Source organism: Schistocerca americana, chromosome 10 (assembly GCF_021461395.2).
Source record: "Schistocerca americana isolate TAMUIC-IGC-003095 chromosome 10, iqSchAmer2.1, whole genome shotgun sequence".
NCBI classification, from domain to species: Eukaryota; Metazoa; Arthropoda; class Insecta; order Orthoptera; family Acrididae; genus Schistocerca; species Schistocerca americana.
The window spans coordinates 145,503,908-145,523,344 of record NC_060128.1 but is presented as its reverse complement, the minus strand read 5'-3'; the positions used below and the strand labels follow the sequence as shown (position 1 = coordinate 145,523,344).

Genomic DNA, 19,437 nt, shown 5'->3' with positions numbered 1-19,437 from the left:
CTAGCCACAACACAGTCCCGCATATTGTTCTGCGTTGTTGTTTGGCTCATGGAATCTGATCAAACATCCTCGCCATCAAATTTCCCTTCTCGGGTTGCAACAATGACGTCCATCTGTTCAGATTATGTCAGTCACTAACCCCCATCAACTTAGTCCTGTAACCCCCATCAACTTAGTCCTGCAGAACCAAGTCGAGCAGGCTCAAACGCCCTTGCGATACCTCTTCTCCATCCTAATTCCTGGATCTCACATCACACACTGAAACTCTTGCCCTCCAGGAACTAGAGCAACACGCACAATGCCACCTCAAATTACTCTCCAGCCTGTTCACTACTTCTTCACGCCTTGGACTACTAGTATCCACCACCTCCAAACCCACATCCCTCACAGCTGACAAACCATGTCTCACAAACCTAGTACATTTACCACCACCATCCCAAATTCACCATATAAACTGACTGCAAACACAGTCGTGAGCTTTTCCTCCATATGCCTTAGCCCTGCAAATGTATCAGCCCCTTCCTAAAGGCTTCACCCTTTACCCCACTCCCAAATTCAATCATGCATGACTTTTTGAAGACCTTCTCTCCTCCTCCTGGTCCCTACAGTGGAAACACACTCTTGCCACAAACCCTACCAATCAGACTCAATAAAAGACCAACGTTAAATCCAGCCGGACTCAGTTCACTTCTCCTGCCCAAACATCTTCCCACCACCTACTCCAGTCTGGTCACAAACATCATCACCAATCTGCTCAAAGGCCGTGCTGCCTGTGAAACAAGTTATGTGAATTACAAGCTAAGCTGCAACCACTGTGCTTCATTTTACTTGGGAACGACAACCAACAAGCTGTCTGTCCACATGAATGGGCATGGGCAAACTGTGGTGACGAAACTGTTGGATCACCCCATTGCTGAGAACGCCGCCCAACATGGTGTTCTTCATTTCAGTGACTGCTTCAGAGCCTGTGCCATCTCGATCCTTCCCACAAACATCAGCTATTTTTGAATTTCCCGCAACCCTCCTGGCCTCAACCTTCATTGATCATTGTCCTTACCCATTTAGCCCCATCTCCGTCCCCATTCCAGTGCCAGACAGCCTTCCATCCTGCCAGTGCACCCACAGTCTTGCTACTTATCATCTTTTCTGTCAACCACCCCTCCCTCTCTGCAGGCCTCTCTCCACCTTGTCTCATACACTCTCACAAGCCCCACTTTACCGTCTGCCACCACCCGATTGCCTCTTCCATTATGTGCTGTACTGCTTGCCATTTATCTTCAGTACCCAGAGACTGAGTTGGATTTGTGAACCACTGTGAAGTGAATGGCAGAGGTTATGTACTAGTTATCAGGGTTTCTTCCACTTCCATTCACGTATGGAATGCACGAAACAGTAATTGTTCAAATGCTGTAATTAATCTTGTCATGATCCCTATGTGAGCGACATGTACGGTACGGTAGTACAATGCCTAGAGTCGTCATTTAAGGCCAGATCCTTATGTCTATCTTTAAGAGTCTGCCAGGCCAGTTTCTTCAGTATCACTCTGACACTCTCCTGTGGGCCAGACAAACCAGTGAGTATTCGTGCTGCCCTCTATGTATACAGTCCATATTCTCTGTTAGACATATTGGTACAGGTCCAACACACTCGAGCAATATTCTAGAATGGATCGCATGAATGATTTGTACGCAATCTCCTTTGTTGACTGCATTTTTCCAATAAATTGAGTCTACCATTTGCTTTGTCCATGACTGACCCTATGTGATCGTTACGCATCATATCACAAGAAAGTATTATACTCAGGTATTTGTATGAATTGGCCGATTCCATTTGTGACTCATTGATGTTATAATCGTAGGATACTACATTTTTTTCATGTTGTGGAGTCCACAATTTTACATTTCTATACATTTAAAGCAAGTTGCCGATCTTTGCATCTCTTTGATAGCAAGATCCGACTCATTTAAGCAGCTTCTTTTAGGCAATACTGCATTAGACATCTACATGAATCTAAATTTACCTCTACACGGGTCTACAACCACAAACCACACCTCGATACATATAGAGCCAAATCTCAGCGAACCTATATCTAGATAATTTACTTCTGTTTATATGTGTATAGTCCCCTACAGTTAGGTAGGTCTACATTTTGATAGATTTGCATCCATGTCCAGACAGATGTAGATCCATGTATAGACAAATCCTAATCTACACATAGAATAACAGCAAAGAAAACTTTCACATACACCAATAGCTCACATGAATTGAAATTGAGGAAGCTGTGACAGTCTACACATGAATCCAGTAGAGCAATGAAGTGGGGTGTGCGTTTGAAAATAGCAGACTGTAATATCCCCAGGAATGAAGCAGTGACATGCATGCTTCTCTGAAGGAATGGCGAATACAGCCATTATAAAATACATTAAATGTAATTGCAGAAGCGAATATGGACAAACACCAATTGTATGATGGAACAACGACAGTGAAAGTTTGTGCCAGACTGGCAGGCGACCCTCGGATTTCCCAGCTAACGCGAGTGGTCGCCGTACTACTAGGTTGTCCGAGCACACTTCATGACCAGATCCAAATTCCCATATGTCGCCAACTATGTTTCTACAAGTTGTACTGTTACATTCATTATGTAGATTCCTGTACAGGAGAGACATTTTAATTGAAAGTCCCTTGCCTGAAGTCGGTAGATAAGAACGATATTGCAGTGCCCATGTTGTTCTGAAGTGTGATGTAATGTTCCTTCAGAAATGCATGCATGTACATTGGCATGCACAGAACCAGGCCCACTGTTGGGACCAGAAAGAAGCCATATTGCACGAAACACAAGTTGCTACTGGTAGTGCAAAAGATAAACTGAGAAGTGGGGGAGAGGGAGGCGTGGACAAGAAAGAAACAATGCAGAGAAATCGCAGCATCTGTGGAAAATTCACCACTGAAATTGACACGAAAAAGGTCAGTGAAACTGGTTGTGCCCCAGTCTTTGCACAAAGAATAGAAATAGTACCTAAATTAGGTGCATGTCGACCCACAAGTGTTCAGAATTTTGTCGAAAAATTGTTTAAAATTAAGTGTGACAAAGAGATCCATAGCAAGAATGTGCCATTTACCGGAGTTTCCGGTTATTTAACGTTATTTTAGTCAAACAAAATCCATATTTTTTATGATAAAGTGGATAGCAATATTTCCTGCTTTATGTTACAGGCTGTTTTGGATGGCAGACGAATTTTTTTTTAAATAGTACTGCCAGTCAACGTCAATTTGTTCATCTTTCATTTGGAAGAGCAAGGACTCAGAGGACCACTGGTTTCAGTGAGATGATGCGCCTGCCCATTTTGGTCCAGGAATGTCTTCGTGACGTTTTCTCAGAAACCTGGACTGGCTGTGAATCACTTCCATTACCAGTTACAGTTGCCTGAAGCCCCCAACCTCTCAACATGTGACTACTCGCTCTGGGGTTTTATCGAGAGCATTATTGTGGAGCAATGCTGTGCAACTGTTGATAACTCGAATGAATCTGTAGGCTACATTCCAATGGATTACTGCAGTGACGCTGCGAAAAAAGTACCTGATGCCAAATTATTTTAGGTACAGAAAATGAAGAGATGCAAACTGATGTGGGCAGTTAAAGACGTCACTGGTGGGTACTTTTTTTTTGTGGTAATGCGTATCGTTCCTAGAGGTTAAATATTTACTAAAAGTAATATAGCGGTTAACATGTGTAGGGGATGACAGGACATCGAGCCTATACTGTAGTGCAGAAGACTGATCGAAATCCCACTACACACTCATACATTATGCAATAAATTGAAGTAAAAACGAGGCATGTGAGAAACATGTTTCTCACTGAATGACTGCTGCTTTTCACATCACATGTGATTTGTACAAGAAAAGTGCTATCTCTACGTGAGGTAAACTATGATCATAAAAAAAGAGAATGCTTGCTCCTGAATTCCTCTAAATGGCAGGAACATTGGGAAGCATAGAAAATCGAAGGAAAAATATTACACAAGATTAAGGGCCCCAACTTTCTCCCCAAACCACTTTCAAGAAAACGAGTGCTTGTTGCATTGGTAATGTTGGAACCATTCACTCAAACGATCAAAGAACCATTAGTGCCAAATAGTTTACAATAATTTATTTGGCGCAAGTCATTAATGAAATTGGTTGTAGTCTGGTCTTGAAGATGCTCATCGTAGACCGAACTTAATTACCTGGCACATAATACTGTGGCATGTAACTGGAATAAATATAAATAACTTTATTAGTGTCACAGCAAGCAACATTGTTGCGCTACATTTTTTATGACTTTTGTTTTATCAGATTTCCTTTTCGCAGTGCGGTGTCAGTCTTTATTTGCTTTTGTTGATCATTTTTATTGGACTCTTCGTTTTTAGTACTCTAGTGAGAAACTACTGACTTGGGAAATCTACTTTTGTCATCGTATTGCTCATACAGACATAACATGTTAATACTATTGTTTGTAGACAACAGCAGGAGCTTGCTATTCATGTGAGATATGTTGTGTGAGAGTTTCAGCTGTCGAATTGCATGTCCACTACCGCACCCTGGCTGTTCATGAAGGAGTCCCAACCACAACTATTGTCCCCTCTCCCATGACTCCATATGTGCAGCTATGGGCCGAGTTATAAAAGTTTTCTTTCATTATTTTGGTTAAATACTTAAAAGGTGCCGCTGATGTATCTACTGTGTGTGTGCTGGCGCTCACCATGTGCCTAGCGGCGAGCTCCTGGAAGCCGTAGACGACGACGCAGAAGTGCAACAGCAGGTAGGCATTGCACCACAGTGGAAGCCGCACGTCGTACTTCTCCCGGCTGCGGATCTGTACAAAACAAAAATACTCTGTTTAGGTTGGGTGGTTGGTTTGGAGTGAAATGGACTAAACTGCAAAGTCATAAGTCCCTTCATCCCGACTATGTTAAATTTAGTGACTTGGCTTCCCAGTGTTTCAGGAACTACTGTAGCCATTGACATGAAACTTTTACAGGACATTAAACAGTACGTTCTTGAGCCTGCTAAACTACAATAGAAGGCTGCTAAAAGAGTCACTACAGATTAGGGTACTCTTGCCACTGCAAGAACAAATGTGGCTAAGGGATAATTTAATGGCTATCAATTCAGCAGTGAAGACACTGCAGCCATTTTGCAGAGAGTGGAGTTCACCGTACCATGTGTGTCTGTAAGCAAAGCTTGTTCATCCACCAACTGCTGAGCGATCGGTGAATATCACTTCCAAACCCTGATACTTCAAGGACAGCCAAGAACAGGTGGCGAAAAATCGTGTGTTCAACAGAATCTTTTTGACTGAAGAAGAGTGATAAAAATCTGAGGTTCGGGCACAAGCCATGGCGCCAGTGCAATGTCTCCCTGACCAGAGACGGCAGTGGAGGAAGTTGCAGTTCTGAACAGAGACACTGGAGGCGTGAGGCAATTGCAAACCCAGTTCGGAGTCGCTGCTGTGGGAGGTGAGACTTACTTCCAGCGAAACGGACACGGTAGTGTGCTTTCAGGGAAGCATATTTCTGCAGCTGTTATTGGTGCTTGACAGTGTAATGGTTCATTATTTGCGAAACCATTACCACCTGCCAACCCAATTTTTCGATACTGTAGATTAATGAATATTTTTCTATGTAATGTCTCATATTTTTCACTCTGTTCAAATATTTTGAGATGTTGAAATCGATATAATATCTAGTGTGAATATGTTTGTACTTATTGTTATCTTTGATGCTGGCTTGTGATTTTTTTGGCGCGGAAGTGTAGAGGGCAGTCAAGTTTTTGTGTTGAACGTGAACAGCCTTTACTCTGTGTCGGAAATTAAAAGATGAGTGAGTTGTGGACAATGAAAAATGTTGAGAGTTTTATTAAGAGCAGTAACGGCTGCGAAATTGTATGATGAAGTAATGTTTTGAACATGCGAAAGTATAAAAAGTTTAATAAATGTGAATTCTTGTGAAAAGTGAGTGTCAAGAATTATCTTCAAGTGATCATTGTTTAAAAAAGTATGAAGCACATTGCAATGAAAAACATAAATCATCAAATTAATCCTGAAAAATTGTTTTTGTAAGTTCTTCAAGTCGGCGTAGTTAAATCCGAGTGCCTTTCGCACCAACAGCGATAGTCATGCTACCTAGACAACATTTTTAATTAGGAGCCAAAGCCAGATCGAGATTGTCGTTGGATTGCAAATACAAGGTAAGTGATCTTTCTTTCGCTACTGCCTGTATCCCGCATTGTGCGTAGGATCGGCAGGGTTAAGGACGGATTTGGCATGGTTAAGTTTAAGGGGTGGCCGGATGCCCTTCCTGCCGCCACCCCATACCCCCCAGGACGGAATTAGTGTACCCCAGCTGTCCGCCTCTGGTGTAAATCGTGAAATAGTGTGTGAATGTGTTTCAAATGTCTGCGAGTCGTGTAACTGAGGCGGGACGTGGGGGACCAGCCCGGTATTTACCTAGTAGGATGTGGAAAACCGCCTAAAAACCACATCCAGGCTGGCTGGCACACCGGCCGTCGTCGTCAATCCGCCGGGCGGATTTGATCTGGGGCCGGCACGCCTACCCGAGTCCAGGAAGCAGTGCGCTAGCGCTCTTGGCTATCCTGGCAGGTAAATACAACGTAAGCGATATTGTTAATTTTCTTCAGTGACTGTAATCAATTGATTTAGAAGTACCTGCCACATTAAATACCTTGTAGTTGGGCAATAAAAAGATTATACTTTTGAGTGCGTGACCTGATAATTTTTGAACTAATTAACTGTTAGTGGAGGTATTGTTATAACAGGTAACAGAGAGACAAGCAGGCTGTTCACAGGGCTGGTTCGGAAGACTCCTGCCATAAGTCGGACCCCACAGAGATGAATAGGGTCAAATATCTGCAATGCTGAGGGTGATCAGAACCATATGCAAGACTCCCATAATGAAGACAGGACTGAATCAGGGATTTGTAGACCCCCAACGTGAACTCGGTGGAATAGCTTTGGGACGAGCTGGAATGTTGACTTCGGTCCAGACCCCAGCAATAAACATGGCTACCACCTCCAGTTTCTGCTCTTGAGGGAAAATATCCTGCCATTCCTCTAGAGACATTCAGATACCTCGTTGAAAGTCCCCTTTTTTAAAGACAAAGGGTATACAAACTCCATATTACTGTTTATTAGTAGGCTTTTGGATGCTTTCGATGACATGGTTTAGTCATTGTGTACTGATGACAGAGGAGTCAATATACAGTATTTAAAGTTCCTGTTACAAAGTGTACTACAAAATAATTAATAAAATGCTCATCCCTCTTGTAGCTGCACAAATTCCAGATGACCACCAGAGATCTGCAGTATGAAATCATGTTCATACTGTATTTTAAAAATACACAAAAAAAGAGATTTGAGATGCTCAACTTCGATCATGATGGTAAGATAGTGGTCAGATTTTTTTTCAAAAACATAGAGAGACAGATTTACTCACGTGCTGTGTGACAACTAAACTTATTGTACAGTGCATTACAAAATGTAAGAATCCCAAAAACACTTAATCTCAGCTGTTCAATTCACATACGTAATGAAATGTTGTGTGTTTTATTGTATTGGCATCACTTACATCCAGCTTGTCCTCGTCGAGCCCCAGGCGGGGCTTTCCCGGCTGCCAGCTGGGCCCCTTCCACACGGCTGCCAACTTGTCCCACCAGTTGTCCATGGCACGCCACTTGTCCACCACGTGCTGGTTGTAGAACACCTGCCAACACAAGAGGCATGCCGTTTTGAAGGGGACTCTGTGGTTAAACTGGTGTTATGGCCAGAAAATAATCTGATTTCATCTTGCTGCCTGTTTGGATGAAGTGTAGGGTACAGTTGTCAGAACAACTTGTTTCAAGTAATCTAGAAGTAAGTACCATATTTATCAGTTTAAGCAAATTGGCGCCAGTCGTACTTGGTTGTTAGTATACAGGGTGGTCCATTGATCGTGACCTGGGCCAAATATCTCACGAAATAAGCGTCAAACGAAAAAACTACAAAGAACGAAATTCGTCTAGCTTGAAGGGGGAAACCAGATGGCGATCTAGATGGCGCTGCCATAGCTCAAACGGATATCAACCGCGTTTTTTTTTTTTTTTAATAGGAAATCCAATTTTTTATTACATATTTGTGTAGTACGTGATTAAATATGGATGTTTTAGGTGGAAAACTTTTTTCGCTTTGTGATAGATGGCGCTGTAATAGTCACAAACGTAGAAGTACGTGGTAACACTCCGCCAGTGCCGACTGTATTTGCTTCGTGATACATTACTCGTGTTAAAATGGACCGTTTACCAATTGCGGAAAAGGTCGATATCGTGTTGACGTATGGCTATTGAGATCAAAATGCCCAACGGGCGTGTGCTATGTATCCTGGACGACATCATCCAAGTGTCCGGATCGTTCGCCAGATAGTTACGTTATTTAAGGAAACATGAAGTGTTAAGCCACATGTGAAACGTCAACTACGACCTGCAACAAATGATGATGCCCAAGTAGGTGTTTCAGCTGCTGTCGCTGCTAATCCGCACACCAGTACAAGACAAATTGCGCGAGAATCGGGAATCTCAAAAACGTCGGTGTTGAGAATGCTACATCAACATCGATTGCACGTGTACCATATTTCTATGCACCAGGAATTGCATCGCGACGACTTTGAACGTCGTATACAGCTCTGCCACTGGGGACAAGAGAAATTACGGGACGATGACAGATTTTTTGCACGCGTTCTATTTAGCTACGAAGCGTCATTCACCAACAGCGGTAACGTAAACCGGCATAATATGCACTATTGGGAAACGGAAAATCCACGATGGCTGCGACAAGTGGAACATCAGCGACCTTGGCGGGTTAATGTATGGTGCGGCATTATGGGAGGAAGGATAGTTGGCCCCCATTTTATCGATGGCAGTCGAAACGGTGCAATGTATGCAGATTTCCTACGTAATGTTCTACCGATGTTACTACAAGATGTTTCAGTGCATGACAGAAAGGCGATGTACTTCCAGCCTGATGGATGTCCGACACACAGCTCGCGTGCGGTTGAAGCGGTATTAGATAGCATATTTCATGACAGGTGGATTGGTCGTCGAAGCACCATACCATGGCCCGCGCGTTCACCGGATCTGACATCCCCGGATTTCTTTCCGTGGGGAAAGTTGAAGGATATTTGTTATCGTGATCAACCGACAACGCCAGACAACATGCATCAGCGCATTGTCAATGCATGTGCGAACATTACGGAAGATGAACTCGCTGTTGAGAGGAATGTCGTTACACGTATTGCCAAATGCATTGAGGTTGACGGACATAATTTTCAGCATTTATTGCATTAATGTGGTATTTACAGGTAATCACGCTATAACGGCATGAGTTCTCAGAAATGAAAAGTTCACAAAGGTACATGTATCACATTGGAACAACCGAAATAAAATGTTGAAACGTACCTACGTTCCGTATTTTAATTTAAAAAACCTACCTGTTACCAACTGTTCGTCTAAAATTATGAGCCATATGTTTGTGACTATTACAGTGCCGTCCATCACAAAGCGAAAAAAGTGGTACAACTAAAACATTCATATTTCTTTACATACTACACGAATACGCAATAAGAAATGGAGGTTCCTATTTTTAAAAAAAATGTAGTTGATATCAGTTGACCTATGGCAGCGCCACCTAGGGGGCCATCCATAGCGCCATGTGGTTTCCCCCTTCAAGCTAGACAACTTCCGTTCTTTGTAGTTTTTTCGTTTGACACTTACTTTGTGACATATTTGGCCCGGTCACGATCAATGAACCACCCTGGATGAGATGTATGGGCAACTTGCCTGCCGGACCTGCAACTCCTCTTACGCCTGTGGTATGTGAGCGGCCTAACAGAAAAGAGGTTTCATAACAGCAGATGACAGAACTCAAATCACGCACATTTACTAAGCCAGCAGGAGGTAGCGCGAGAGCCGGTAGATGCCACCGCCCCATGAGGAACTGTTTGCTTCCGTGGACCTTGTGATCGCAAATAGTTCCTGTAGTATCTGCAAGTGGTCTGTCTCTCTAGGGTGGGGCAAATATATTTCGAACCAGTCTTCCGTGAAGCTCTGGGCCAAGTGCCGACTGCACCTGGAGTTTTTCCGTCAGAGTGTCATTTGGAATCTTCTCTACCCATGATGCCTTGCAATTCGCCAGTCACTGCCGGCTGAACGAGATACCAGTGTGTCACCGCCATCACTAAGGCTTTTCAGCATCAGGACTCTGGTATCAGCCACCGATCTTCTCTTCATATATTGTCCTACCAAGCGAACCTTAGACTGGATCTTTGTCTGCTACCAAATAAATACCAGATTTTGCCTATTTCATCACTAAAGCGTAAATTCGGACTTGCGTGGATTCCGTGCTGATCCCGGTCCTTCACGAACTATTGTGATTAATTTTTCTCCAATGAGGAGCTTTTGGTTGATGCATTTATTAATAAAACTGTTCTACATTGTTTACTTGGACTGGTTTTCATTGTGTCTGAATCGGTACAAGTCTGTCTTTTCTGGTTCTTTTTACGTTTTTGATTTATTAATGGCTTTTGGGCATCACCCGTACAGCCAGCCTCAGACAATGGAACCAACAATTATCTGATACATTCATTTAAACTTAAAAAAAAATCAAATGTTTGTGAAATCTTATGGGACTTAACTGCTAAGGTCATCAGTCCCTAAGCTTACAGACTACTTAATCTAAATTATGCTAAGAACAAACACACATACCCTGCCTGAGGGAGGACTTGAACCTCAGTCGGGAGCAGCCGCACAGTCCATGACTGCAGCGCCCTAGACCGCTCGGCTAGTCCCGCGCGACATTTAAACTCAACGATCTAAATAAATTAAGATTCACTATATTATGATGTAAAAAAATTATTTCTTCATGTATTATTATTTGTCACACTGTTATAAAACCATATAGTAGCTTTTACACTTTTGTGGCTTCTGTTGCTAAAAGGGTCTTAATGTTTCTAGGCAAAGTAGTTCCAGAGGTCGATAGACGCTGTACTTTCCTCACTGCTGCATTTAATGAAGATAATGTATCTATCCAAAGTGTCGCCAGAATCTCCCGTGCTTGAAGCAAAGTTGAGTGGTTGTCACTATAAAGTTTCTGCTGAAATTGCAATTTTCGTACCAAGGATATCATGAGGGTTTAGGCATCAATGCGGCATAGTGTCTCCTTTTAATTTCTTTATGTTGTGGAGAACATCATTGGGTGGCACTCCATCATATTTCACTGAGCCACTGTACATAGGTTCCTTTTCCGGAGTATCTACTTTTTCATTTCCCTTTATTCTTCTGTGTACTTTCAACCCATAACATGATGGTCACCTTATTTTGTCGGGAAAGCTCCTGCACTGCTTCTGTAATGCGATATATAGACTAGATAATTTTGGCACTGCTGTCATAGAATTTTTACAACGTCAGTGCTGAGCGCGAGTCTGATAAAATTATGACCGTTTCGCCGTTTCTTCTTTTGCGCCGGCCGGGGTGACCGAGCTGTTATAGGCGCTACAGTCTAGTACCGTGTGACAGCTACGGCCGCAGGTTCGAATCTTGCCTCGGGCATGGATGTGTTTGATGTCCTTAGGTTAGTTAGGTTTAAGTAGTTCTAAGTTCTAGGGGACTGATGACCTCAGATGTTAAGTCCCATAGTGCTCAGAGCCATTTGAACCATTTTCTTCTTTTGCGTATTGAAGTCCCTCTAAAATCGCGAAATGTGCTGCAGTGAGTATGGACAGAACTTCAGGGGGCTTAAATTTGTCGCCTCAGTCTTTCCATCCACAAATACACTTCCTGCCCCGTCTTTTTGTTTAGACTCATCTCTGTAGTGATATGATTATGAATACAGGCTGCAGAATGAAATAAACTTGTCCCAAGGCTGGGGTTCGAACTTGGATCTCGTGCTCACTAGGCCTTTACGCTAACCACCGCACCACCCTGGCACTGTAGCTAACACAGATGCCCAGATTATCCTAGTACCTCTCCTTCCCTAATACAAAACCCAATTCACACCTCAGCCATCCTAGATAAAGCTGAACTTCATATGTCTCTGCAACATATAATTTATCTCGTTAATATACCATCTCTGTAGATCTGTCTTGAGGATGGCTATGCTGCTTAGTTGTCAGCTAGAATTTTCTCATTCAGTGAACCTTGGTCGAATGGAAGACGCATTTTTATTTTCAGCTTCATAAGGTGTTAGTGAAGGGCATTCTGAAGGAGCTTATACTTCGGGAAGAAGAAACGTATTCACAGTTAAGCTAAAGCAGCTAAGTAAAATCCTGTTAAGGGGAGTAGGTTCTTTTTAGTCAAATGTGTGTCTGCATAGCACTTTGTAATGAGCTCTCTAAGTCTTTTTTAATAAATAGTCATCTAAGAAGCGAAAACGTTTCGAGATGAATTAGACTGATTTATTTCCTGCATTGTTCTAATGGCGTTTCATTTACTTCCACCAGCAAAGTGTTAGTTGAAGTCTAATTTGCATACTTCGATGCAGACTATTAACTTCATACTGTCACTTATCCGGCTTCTCTAGTCTATTTGGTGTTGCTGAACTACAGCTGATGCATCTATAATCCATGTAAGACACAAGACTTGTCAGTATACGGGCTATATCAAAAAGAATTACACGATTTAAAAAAATCGTTACTATTGTTTTATTTGAGATGTGCGTGAACAACATACTGTTGGAAAGAGCAAACACTCTAGCTTTACATGTGACCCGCTAGGTAGCAGCAATGTGCCAGTTCTAGGAAAAATTGTGTTCTACCTTTTGCGCAGCGCGGATCAGGAATAACTGTTCAGCGTGACTTTCATACTAGGTATGGTCAAAGAGCAGTAGGCGATGGCATGAGCAATTCCGAGAAACAGGTTTTTTTGTGTAAAGGCATATCGCCAGGCCGTCCGTGGTTGTCTGACACAGTCGTCGGATGCAGCTGCCATGGTTTCACAAGGAGTCTGCAGAAATCCGTTCGCCGTGCAGCTCGATAGCCTCAACATTCCCCCGATGTCCGTCCGGTGGGTGTTGCATCGACGTTTACACACACACACAGTTCAGCTACTGCAAGCACTTCATTAAGATGACAAACAACAAGGTGTGGAGTTGTTCTGTATTTTTGTTCCTGGCAACATGGAGGATGACAGCCTCCAAGGTCACTGAATCTGACTGTATGTGATTATTTCTTATGGAGGTTATAAAAGACTGTTTGTGTGTCTCCGCCACCAACAATAATGAATAAACTGAGACATCACGTAACAGCAACCGTGGAAGCTGTAACTCAATACACGCTCGCTGCAGCGAGGGAACTATTTGAATACCGCATTGACATATGCCGTGCATCTTCAAGGGGGCATATTGAAAACGAGGGGGCATATTGAAAACGTATGAAAAAACCTGAGTTTCCTAGTCTTTAAAAAAAAAAATCATATTACAGGGCTATTACAAATGATTGAAGCGATTTCATAAATTCACTGTAGCTCCATTCATTGACATATGGTCACGACACACTACAGATACGTAGAAAAACTCAAAGTTTTGTTCGGCTGAAGCCGCACTTCAGGTTTCTGCCGCCAGAGCGCTCGAGAGCGCAGTGAGACAAAATGGCGACAGGAGCCGAGAAAGCGCATGTCGTGCTTGAAATGCACTCACATCAGTCAGTCATAACAGTGGAACGACACTTCAGGACGAAGTTCAACAATGATCCACCAACTGCTAACTCCATTCGGCGATGGTATGCGCAGTTTAAAGCTTCTGGATGCCTCTGTGAGGGGAAATCAACGGGTCGGCCTGCAGTGAGCGAAGAAACGGTTGAACGCGTGCGGGCAAGTTTCACGCGTAGCCTGTGGAAGTCGACGAATAAAGCAAGCAGGGAGCTAAACGTACCACAGCCGACGGTTTGGAAAATCTTACAGAAAAGGCTAAAGCAGAAGCATTTCTTAAACAGGAGATTGGAAAACCGATGGATCGGTCGTGGTGGAGATCATGATCAACAATTCATGTCATGGCCTCCACGCTCTCCCGACTTAACCCCATGCGATTTCTTTCTGTGGGGTTATGTGAAAGATTCAGTGTTTAAACCTCCTCTACCAAGAAACGTGCCAGAACTGCGAGCTCCAATCAACGATGCTTTCGAACTCATTGATGGAGACATGCTGCGCCGAGTGTGGGAGGAACTTGATTATCAGCTTGATGTCTGCCGAATCACTAAAGGGGCACATATCGAACATTTGTGAATGCCTAAAAAAACTTTTTGAGTTTTTGTATGCATGTGCAAAGCATTGTGAAAATATCTCAAATAATAAAGTTATTGTAGAGCTGTGAAATCGCTTCAATCATTTGTAATAACCCTGTATATTTTGATTAGTTTCAGAAATATACAGGGTGGTCGGAAATCCCCGCTACAGACTTGTAGGACTTGTAGAGGGGAGTGAGTACATCGTATTTTAAATAGCAACCCATGTCTGGAAACGTCATCCGACGAGACTAAAGAGCCTCAAGTTAAGGGCGCGGGCGTCTGTAAATGTACGTACACAGGGGGTGATTCCGTGATGATGTTGCAGACTTTCTAGGATGATGGAGAACGATAAATGTATTAGTTTGAAGTAAGGATCCCTGTACAGGGAACGAACGAGTCGAAAGTTATAAACGAAAACCGTTCTGATACCTCTGACAGTTGAATACATGTGCCGGTTCTTGTGTTGCGAAGAGTGTAGGGTTGGTAAATTTCAGTGGTGGTAGTGTGGACAAAATGAGAAAAAATGTCCAATAAACGTGGGCTCTAAAGTGAGTACATGAGGAGCTATGACCATTCGTTCATCTTCGCTAATGTGAAACACATCTCCTCTACTGAGCAACTGTTCATAGCTGTTAAGGTACGCACTTTAGAGCCCACGTTTATTGGACATTTTTTTTCTCGTTATTGTCCACACTACCGCCACTGAAAGTTACCAACACTACACTCTTCGCAACACAAGAAACGATACATGTATTCAACAGTCAGAGGTATCAGAACGGTTTTCGTTTATAACTTTCGACTCGCTCGTTTCCGGTACAGGGATCCATATTTCAAATTAATATATTTATCGTTCTCCATCACCTAGAAAGTCTGTAACATCGTAACGGAATCACCCCGTGTATACGCACATTTACAGACTCCCGCGCCTATAACTTTGACGCTTTGTAGTCTCGGTGGATGACGTTTCCGGACATGGGTTCCTATTCAAAATACGATGTACTCACTCCCCTCTACAAGTCCTAGAATTTCCGACCACCCTGTAGATGTGACAAGTCGGATCAATCTTTTTGATACACCCTGTACTTGACAGCTTGTGCAACTCGAGTCTTTAGACATTCCTGAGGGCTGCCCTTCACGACGGGATTATTAACGACATGTCTGAATTGATGAGTGAGTGGAGGGGAAGGTACTGACCTGCAGGTAGAGGGGGTTGAAGGAGGGCTGGTTGAAGACGAGGCCGTAGACGATCTCCTCGCCCTTCCGCTCCTCAGCGAAAGTGCCGAACAGCCGGTCCCACACGATCAGGAAACCGCCGTAGTTCTTGTCCAGGCAGTACAAGTTGCAACCTGCAAGCACACCAGCACACTTCCAGTACATAGCGCAGGCGATTGCGTTCGTGAAAAAGTTTCAAGCGTTTTTTTTTCATAAATTTAATAAATACAAGAGAAACGCATAACATAGACTGTAGTTGTTGTTGTGGTCTTCAGTCCTGAGACTTGTTTGATGCAGCTCTCCATGCTACTCTATCCTGTGCAAGCTTCTTCATCTCCCAGTACCTACTGCAACCTACATCCTTCTGAATCCGCATAGTGTATTCATCTCTTGGTCTCCCTCTATGATTTTTACCCTCCGCACTGCCCTTCGATACTGAACTGGTGATCCCTTGATGCCTCAGAATATGTCCTACCAACTGATCCCTTCTTCTAGTTAAGTTGTGTCATAAACTCCTCCCCAATCCTATTTAGTACCTCCTCATTAGTTATGTTATCTACCCATCTAATCTTCAGCATTCTTCTGTAGCACCACATTTCCAAAGCTTCTATTCTCTTCTTGTCTAAACTAGTTTTCGTCCATGTTTCACTTCCATACATGGCTACACTCCACACAAATACTTGCAGAAACGACTTCCTGACGTTTAAATCTATACTCGATGTTAACAAATTTCCCTTCTTCAGAAACATTTTCCTTGTCATTGTCAGTCTGTCTACTTCGACCATCATCAGTTATTTTGCTCCCCAAATTGTAAAACTCCTTTACTACTTTAAGTGTCTCATTTTCTTATCTAATTCCTTAGCATCGCCCGACTTAATTCGACTACATTCCATTATCCTCGTTTTGCTTTTCTTGATGTTCATCTTATACCCTCCTTTCAAGACACTGTCCATTCCGTTCAACTGCTCTTCCAAGTCCTGTGCTGTCTCTGACAGAATTACAGTGTCATCGGCGAACCTCTAAGTTTTCATTTCTTCTCCACGGATTTTAATACTTACTCCGAATTTTTCTTTTGTTTCCTTTACTGCTAGCTCAATATACAGATAGAATAACATCGGGGATAGGCTACAACCCTGTCTCACTCCCTTCCCAACAACTGCTTCCCTTTCATGTCCCTCGACTCTTATAACTGCCATGTGGTTTCTGTACAAATTGTAAATACCCTTTCGCTCCCTGTACTTTACCCCTGCCACCTTCCGAATTTGAAGGAGAGTATTCCAGTCAACATTGTCAAAAGCTATCTCTAAGTTTACAAATGCTAGACACGTAGGTTTGCCGTTCCTTAATCGATTTTCTAAAATAAGTCGTAGTGTCAATATTGCCTCACGTGTTCCAACATTTCTACCGAATCCAAACTGATCTTCCCCGAGGTCGGCTCCAACCAGTTTTTCCATTCGTCTGTAAAGAATTCGCGTTAGTATTTGCAGCCGTGGCTTATTAAACTGATAGTTCAGTAATTTTCACATCTGTCAACACCTGCTTGTAGTTATCTGTTATATATTCTCCATCATTATTTACTACATTCCGCCAACGATGGGGAAATTATTCGATTCCGCGATAGCAGAAACCGCAGGGGTTTGAGGCGGAGCACTCGTTGAGCCACGTTCGGAGTGCATTTTCATCCGGAAAGGAATTTCTTCGAAGGTTACTCTGTAGATAGCGGAAATAGTGAAAATCCGAGGGCGCAAGATCATGTGAATAACGTGGGTGCGGAATGACTTCCCAACTTAACTCCTATATAGTGTAGTAGAATGTGCGTGGGCGTTATTGTGGAGTAGTATCACTTCGCACAGTCTTCCAGGTCGTTGTTCTCGTACTGGGTTTGCAAGACGTCTCTGTTGTTGACAACAGATGTCAGCAGTAATGGTTACATCTTCGTAGCGCACCACACCGTCGCTGGTGCGTAAGGTTATCTTTTGTTAATGTGCGCACAGTTATGTATGGGGAGTTTTTGTTTTGTTTGGGCTCAGCCATTCCTTATGTTAGCACAAAGACAATTTCTCATCATCAGTAAAGATACAAGACAGGAATGGCCGGTGTTGTTCACGAATTAACTGATGACGAGCAAGCTGAGATGGATATATGGACACCTGCTGATTTTTGATTTCCTTTACAGCATGCGGTACCCATACACCCGATTTTTAAACCTTCCCAAGTGAATGCAAATGTCGGACGATTTTCGTTCACAGTTCATCGCATTTGCGAGTTGTCGAGTACACAGACCTGAATCACTGTGGATTAATGCATTTAAACGCTTTTCATCAAACTCCAAATGTCTTCCTGAACGTGGAGAGTCACTAATGTCAAAACTGTCCTCCTTAAAACGAGAAACCCATTTTCTTGCCGTAGTGTGTCCAGTGGCATTATTCCCATACACAAAAAAGCTCTGACTGCCTCTGCTGCTGTCACCCGCCTACTGAACTCAAACAGAACAATATGTCGCAAATGTTCAGATTTATTCACTTGGCGCTCCATGTTCTAGCGTCCACAGCACCACTCACTATCTACAAATGACAAAGTGTAAACTCAAGTAGCAAAAGTGAACCCAATATAAAAAATGCAATCGCTAAATAAACCCGTAGTACCCGGAATACCAACATGCAAAACTTATGCGCCAACCTAATATTATATACAGACAAGTTGCCGTTTGCTGTTGTTTCCAAACTTGACCAATGTACTTCAGATTTTTACATGGCACTTTTAATGAACATTCGGACGGACATAGACTATATATTTGTTTAATATATAAATATGTTGTATGTAATGGAGAAACGTTGTTACCAAAACTCTTGGAAGTTCTTGACTGATTAACTCCAGAATTTTACACGATATTCTAATGAACATTCTGACTGACATGGGCTATATACCTTTAATATATGTAATATACACTCCTGGAAATGGAAAAAAGAACACATTGACACCGGTGTGTCAGACCCACCATACTTGCTCCGGACACTGCGAGAGGGCTGTACAAGCAATGATCACACGCACGGCACAGCGGACACACCAGGAACCGCGGTGTTGGCCGTCGAATGGCGCTAGCTGCGCAGCGTTTGTGCACCGCCGCCGTCAGTGTCAGCCAGTTTGCCGTGGCATACGGAGCTCCATCGCAGTCTTTAACACTGGTAGCATGCCGCGACAGCGTGGACGTGAACCGTATGTGCAGTTGACGGACTTTGAGCGAGGGCGTATAGTGGGCATGCGGGAGGCCGGGTGGACGTACCGCCGAATTGCTCAACACGTGGGGCGTGAGGTCTCCACAGTACATCGATGTTGTCGCCAGTGGTCGGCGGAAGGTGCACGTGCCCGTCGACCTGGGACCGGACCGCAGCGACGCACGGATGCACGCCAAGACCGTAGGATCCTACGCAGTGCCGTAGGGGACCGCACCGCCAATTCCCAGCAAATTAGGGACACTGTTGCTCCTGGGGTATCGGCGAGGACCATTCGCAACCGTCTCCATGAAGCTGGGCTACGGTCCCGCACACCGTTAGGCTGTCTTCCGCTCACGCCCCAACATCGTGCAGCCCGCCTCCAGTGGTGTCGCGACAGGCGTGAATGGAGGGACGAATGGAGACGTGTCGTCTTCAGCGATGAGAGTCGCTTCTGCCTTGGTGCCAATAATGGTCGTATGCGTGTTTGGCGCCGTGCAGGTGAGCGCCACAATCAGGACTGCATACGACCGAGGCACACAGGGCCAACACCCGGCATCATGGTGTGGGGAGAGATCTCCTACACTGGCCGTACACCACTGGTGATCGTCGAGGGGACACTGAATAGTGCACGGTACATCCAAACCGTCAACGAACCCATCGTTCTACCATTCCTAGACCGCCAAGGGAACTTGCTGTTCCAACAGGACAAT

At 43.6% G+C, this 19,437-nt stretch overlaps 1 protein-coding gene across 1 annotated transcript in view; it reads right to left on the bottom strand.

Annotated features, from left to right (window-relative positions):
* The window catches only part of LOC124552455 (alkylglycerol monooxygenase-like), a 201,760-nt gene that overhangs the window by 4,879 nt on the left and 177,444 nt on the right, over positions 1–19,437 (bottom strand). Inside the window, exons 6-8 of the mRNA XM_047126732.1 lie at positions 15,495–15,646; positions 7,623–7,757; positions 4,739–4,852 (exon numbers count right to left, since the gene is read on the bottom strand). Coding sequence (XP_046982688.1) covers positions 4,739–4,852; positions 7,623–7,757; positions 15,495–15,646 — 401 coding nt within the window. The remainder of the gene's footprint in view (positions 1–4,738; positions 4,853–7,622; positions 7,758–15,494; positions 15,647–19,437) is intronic.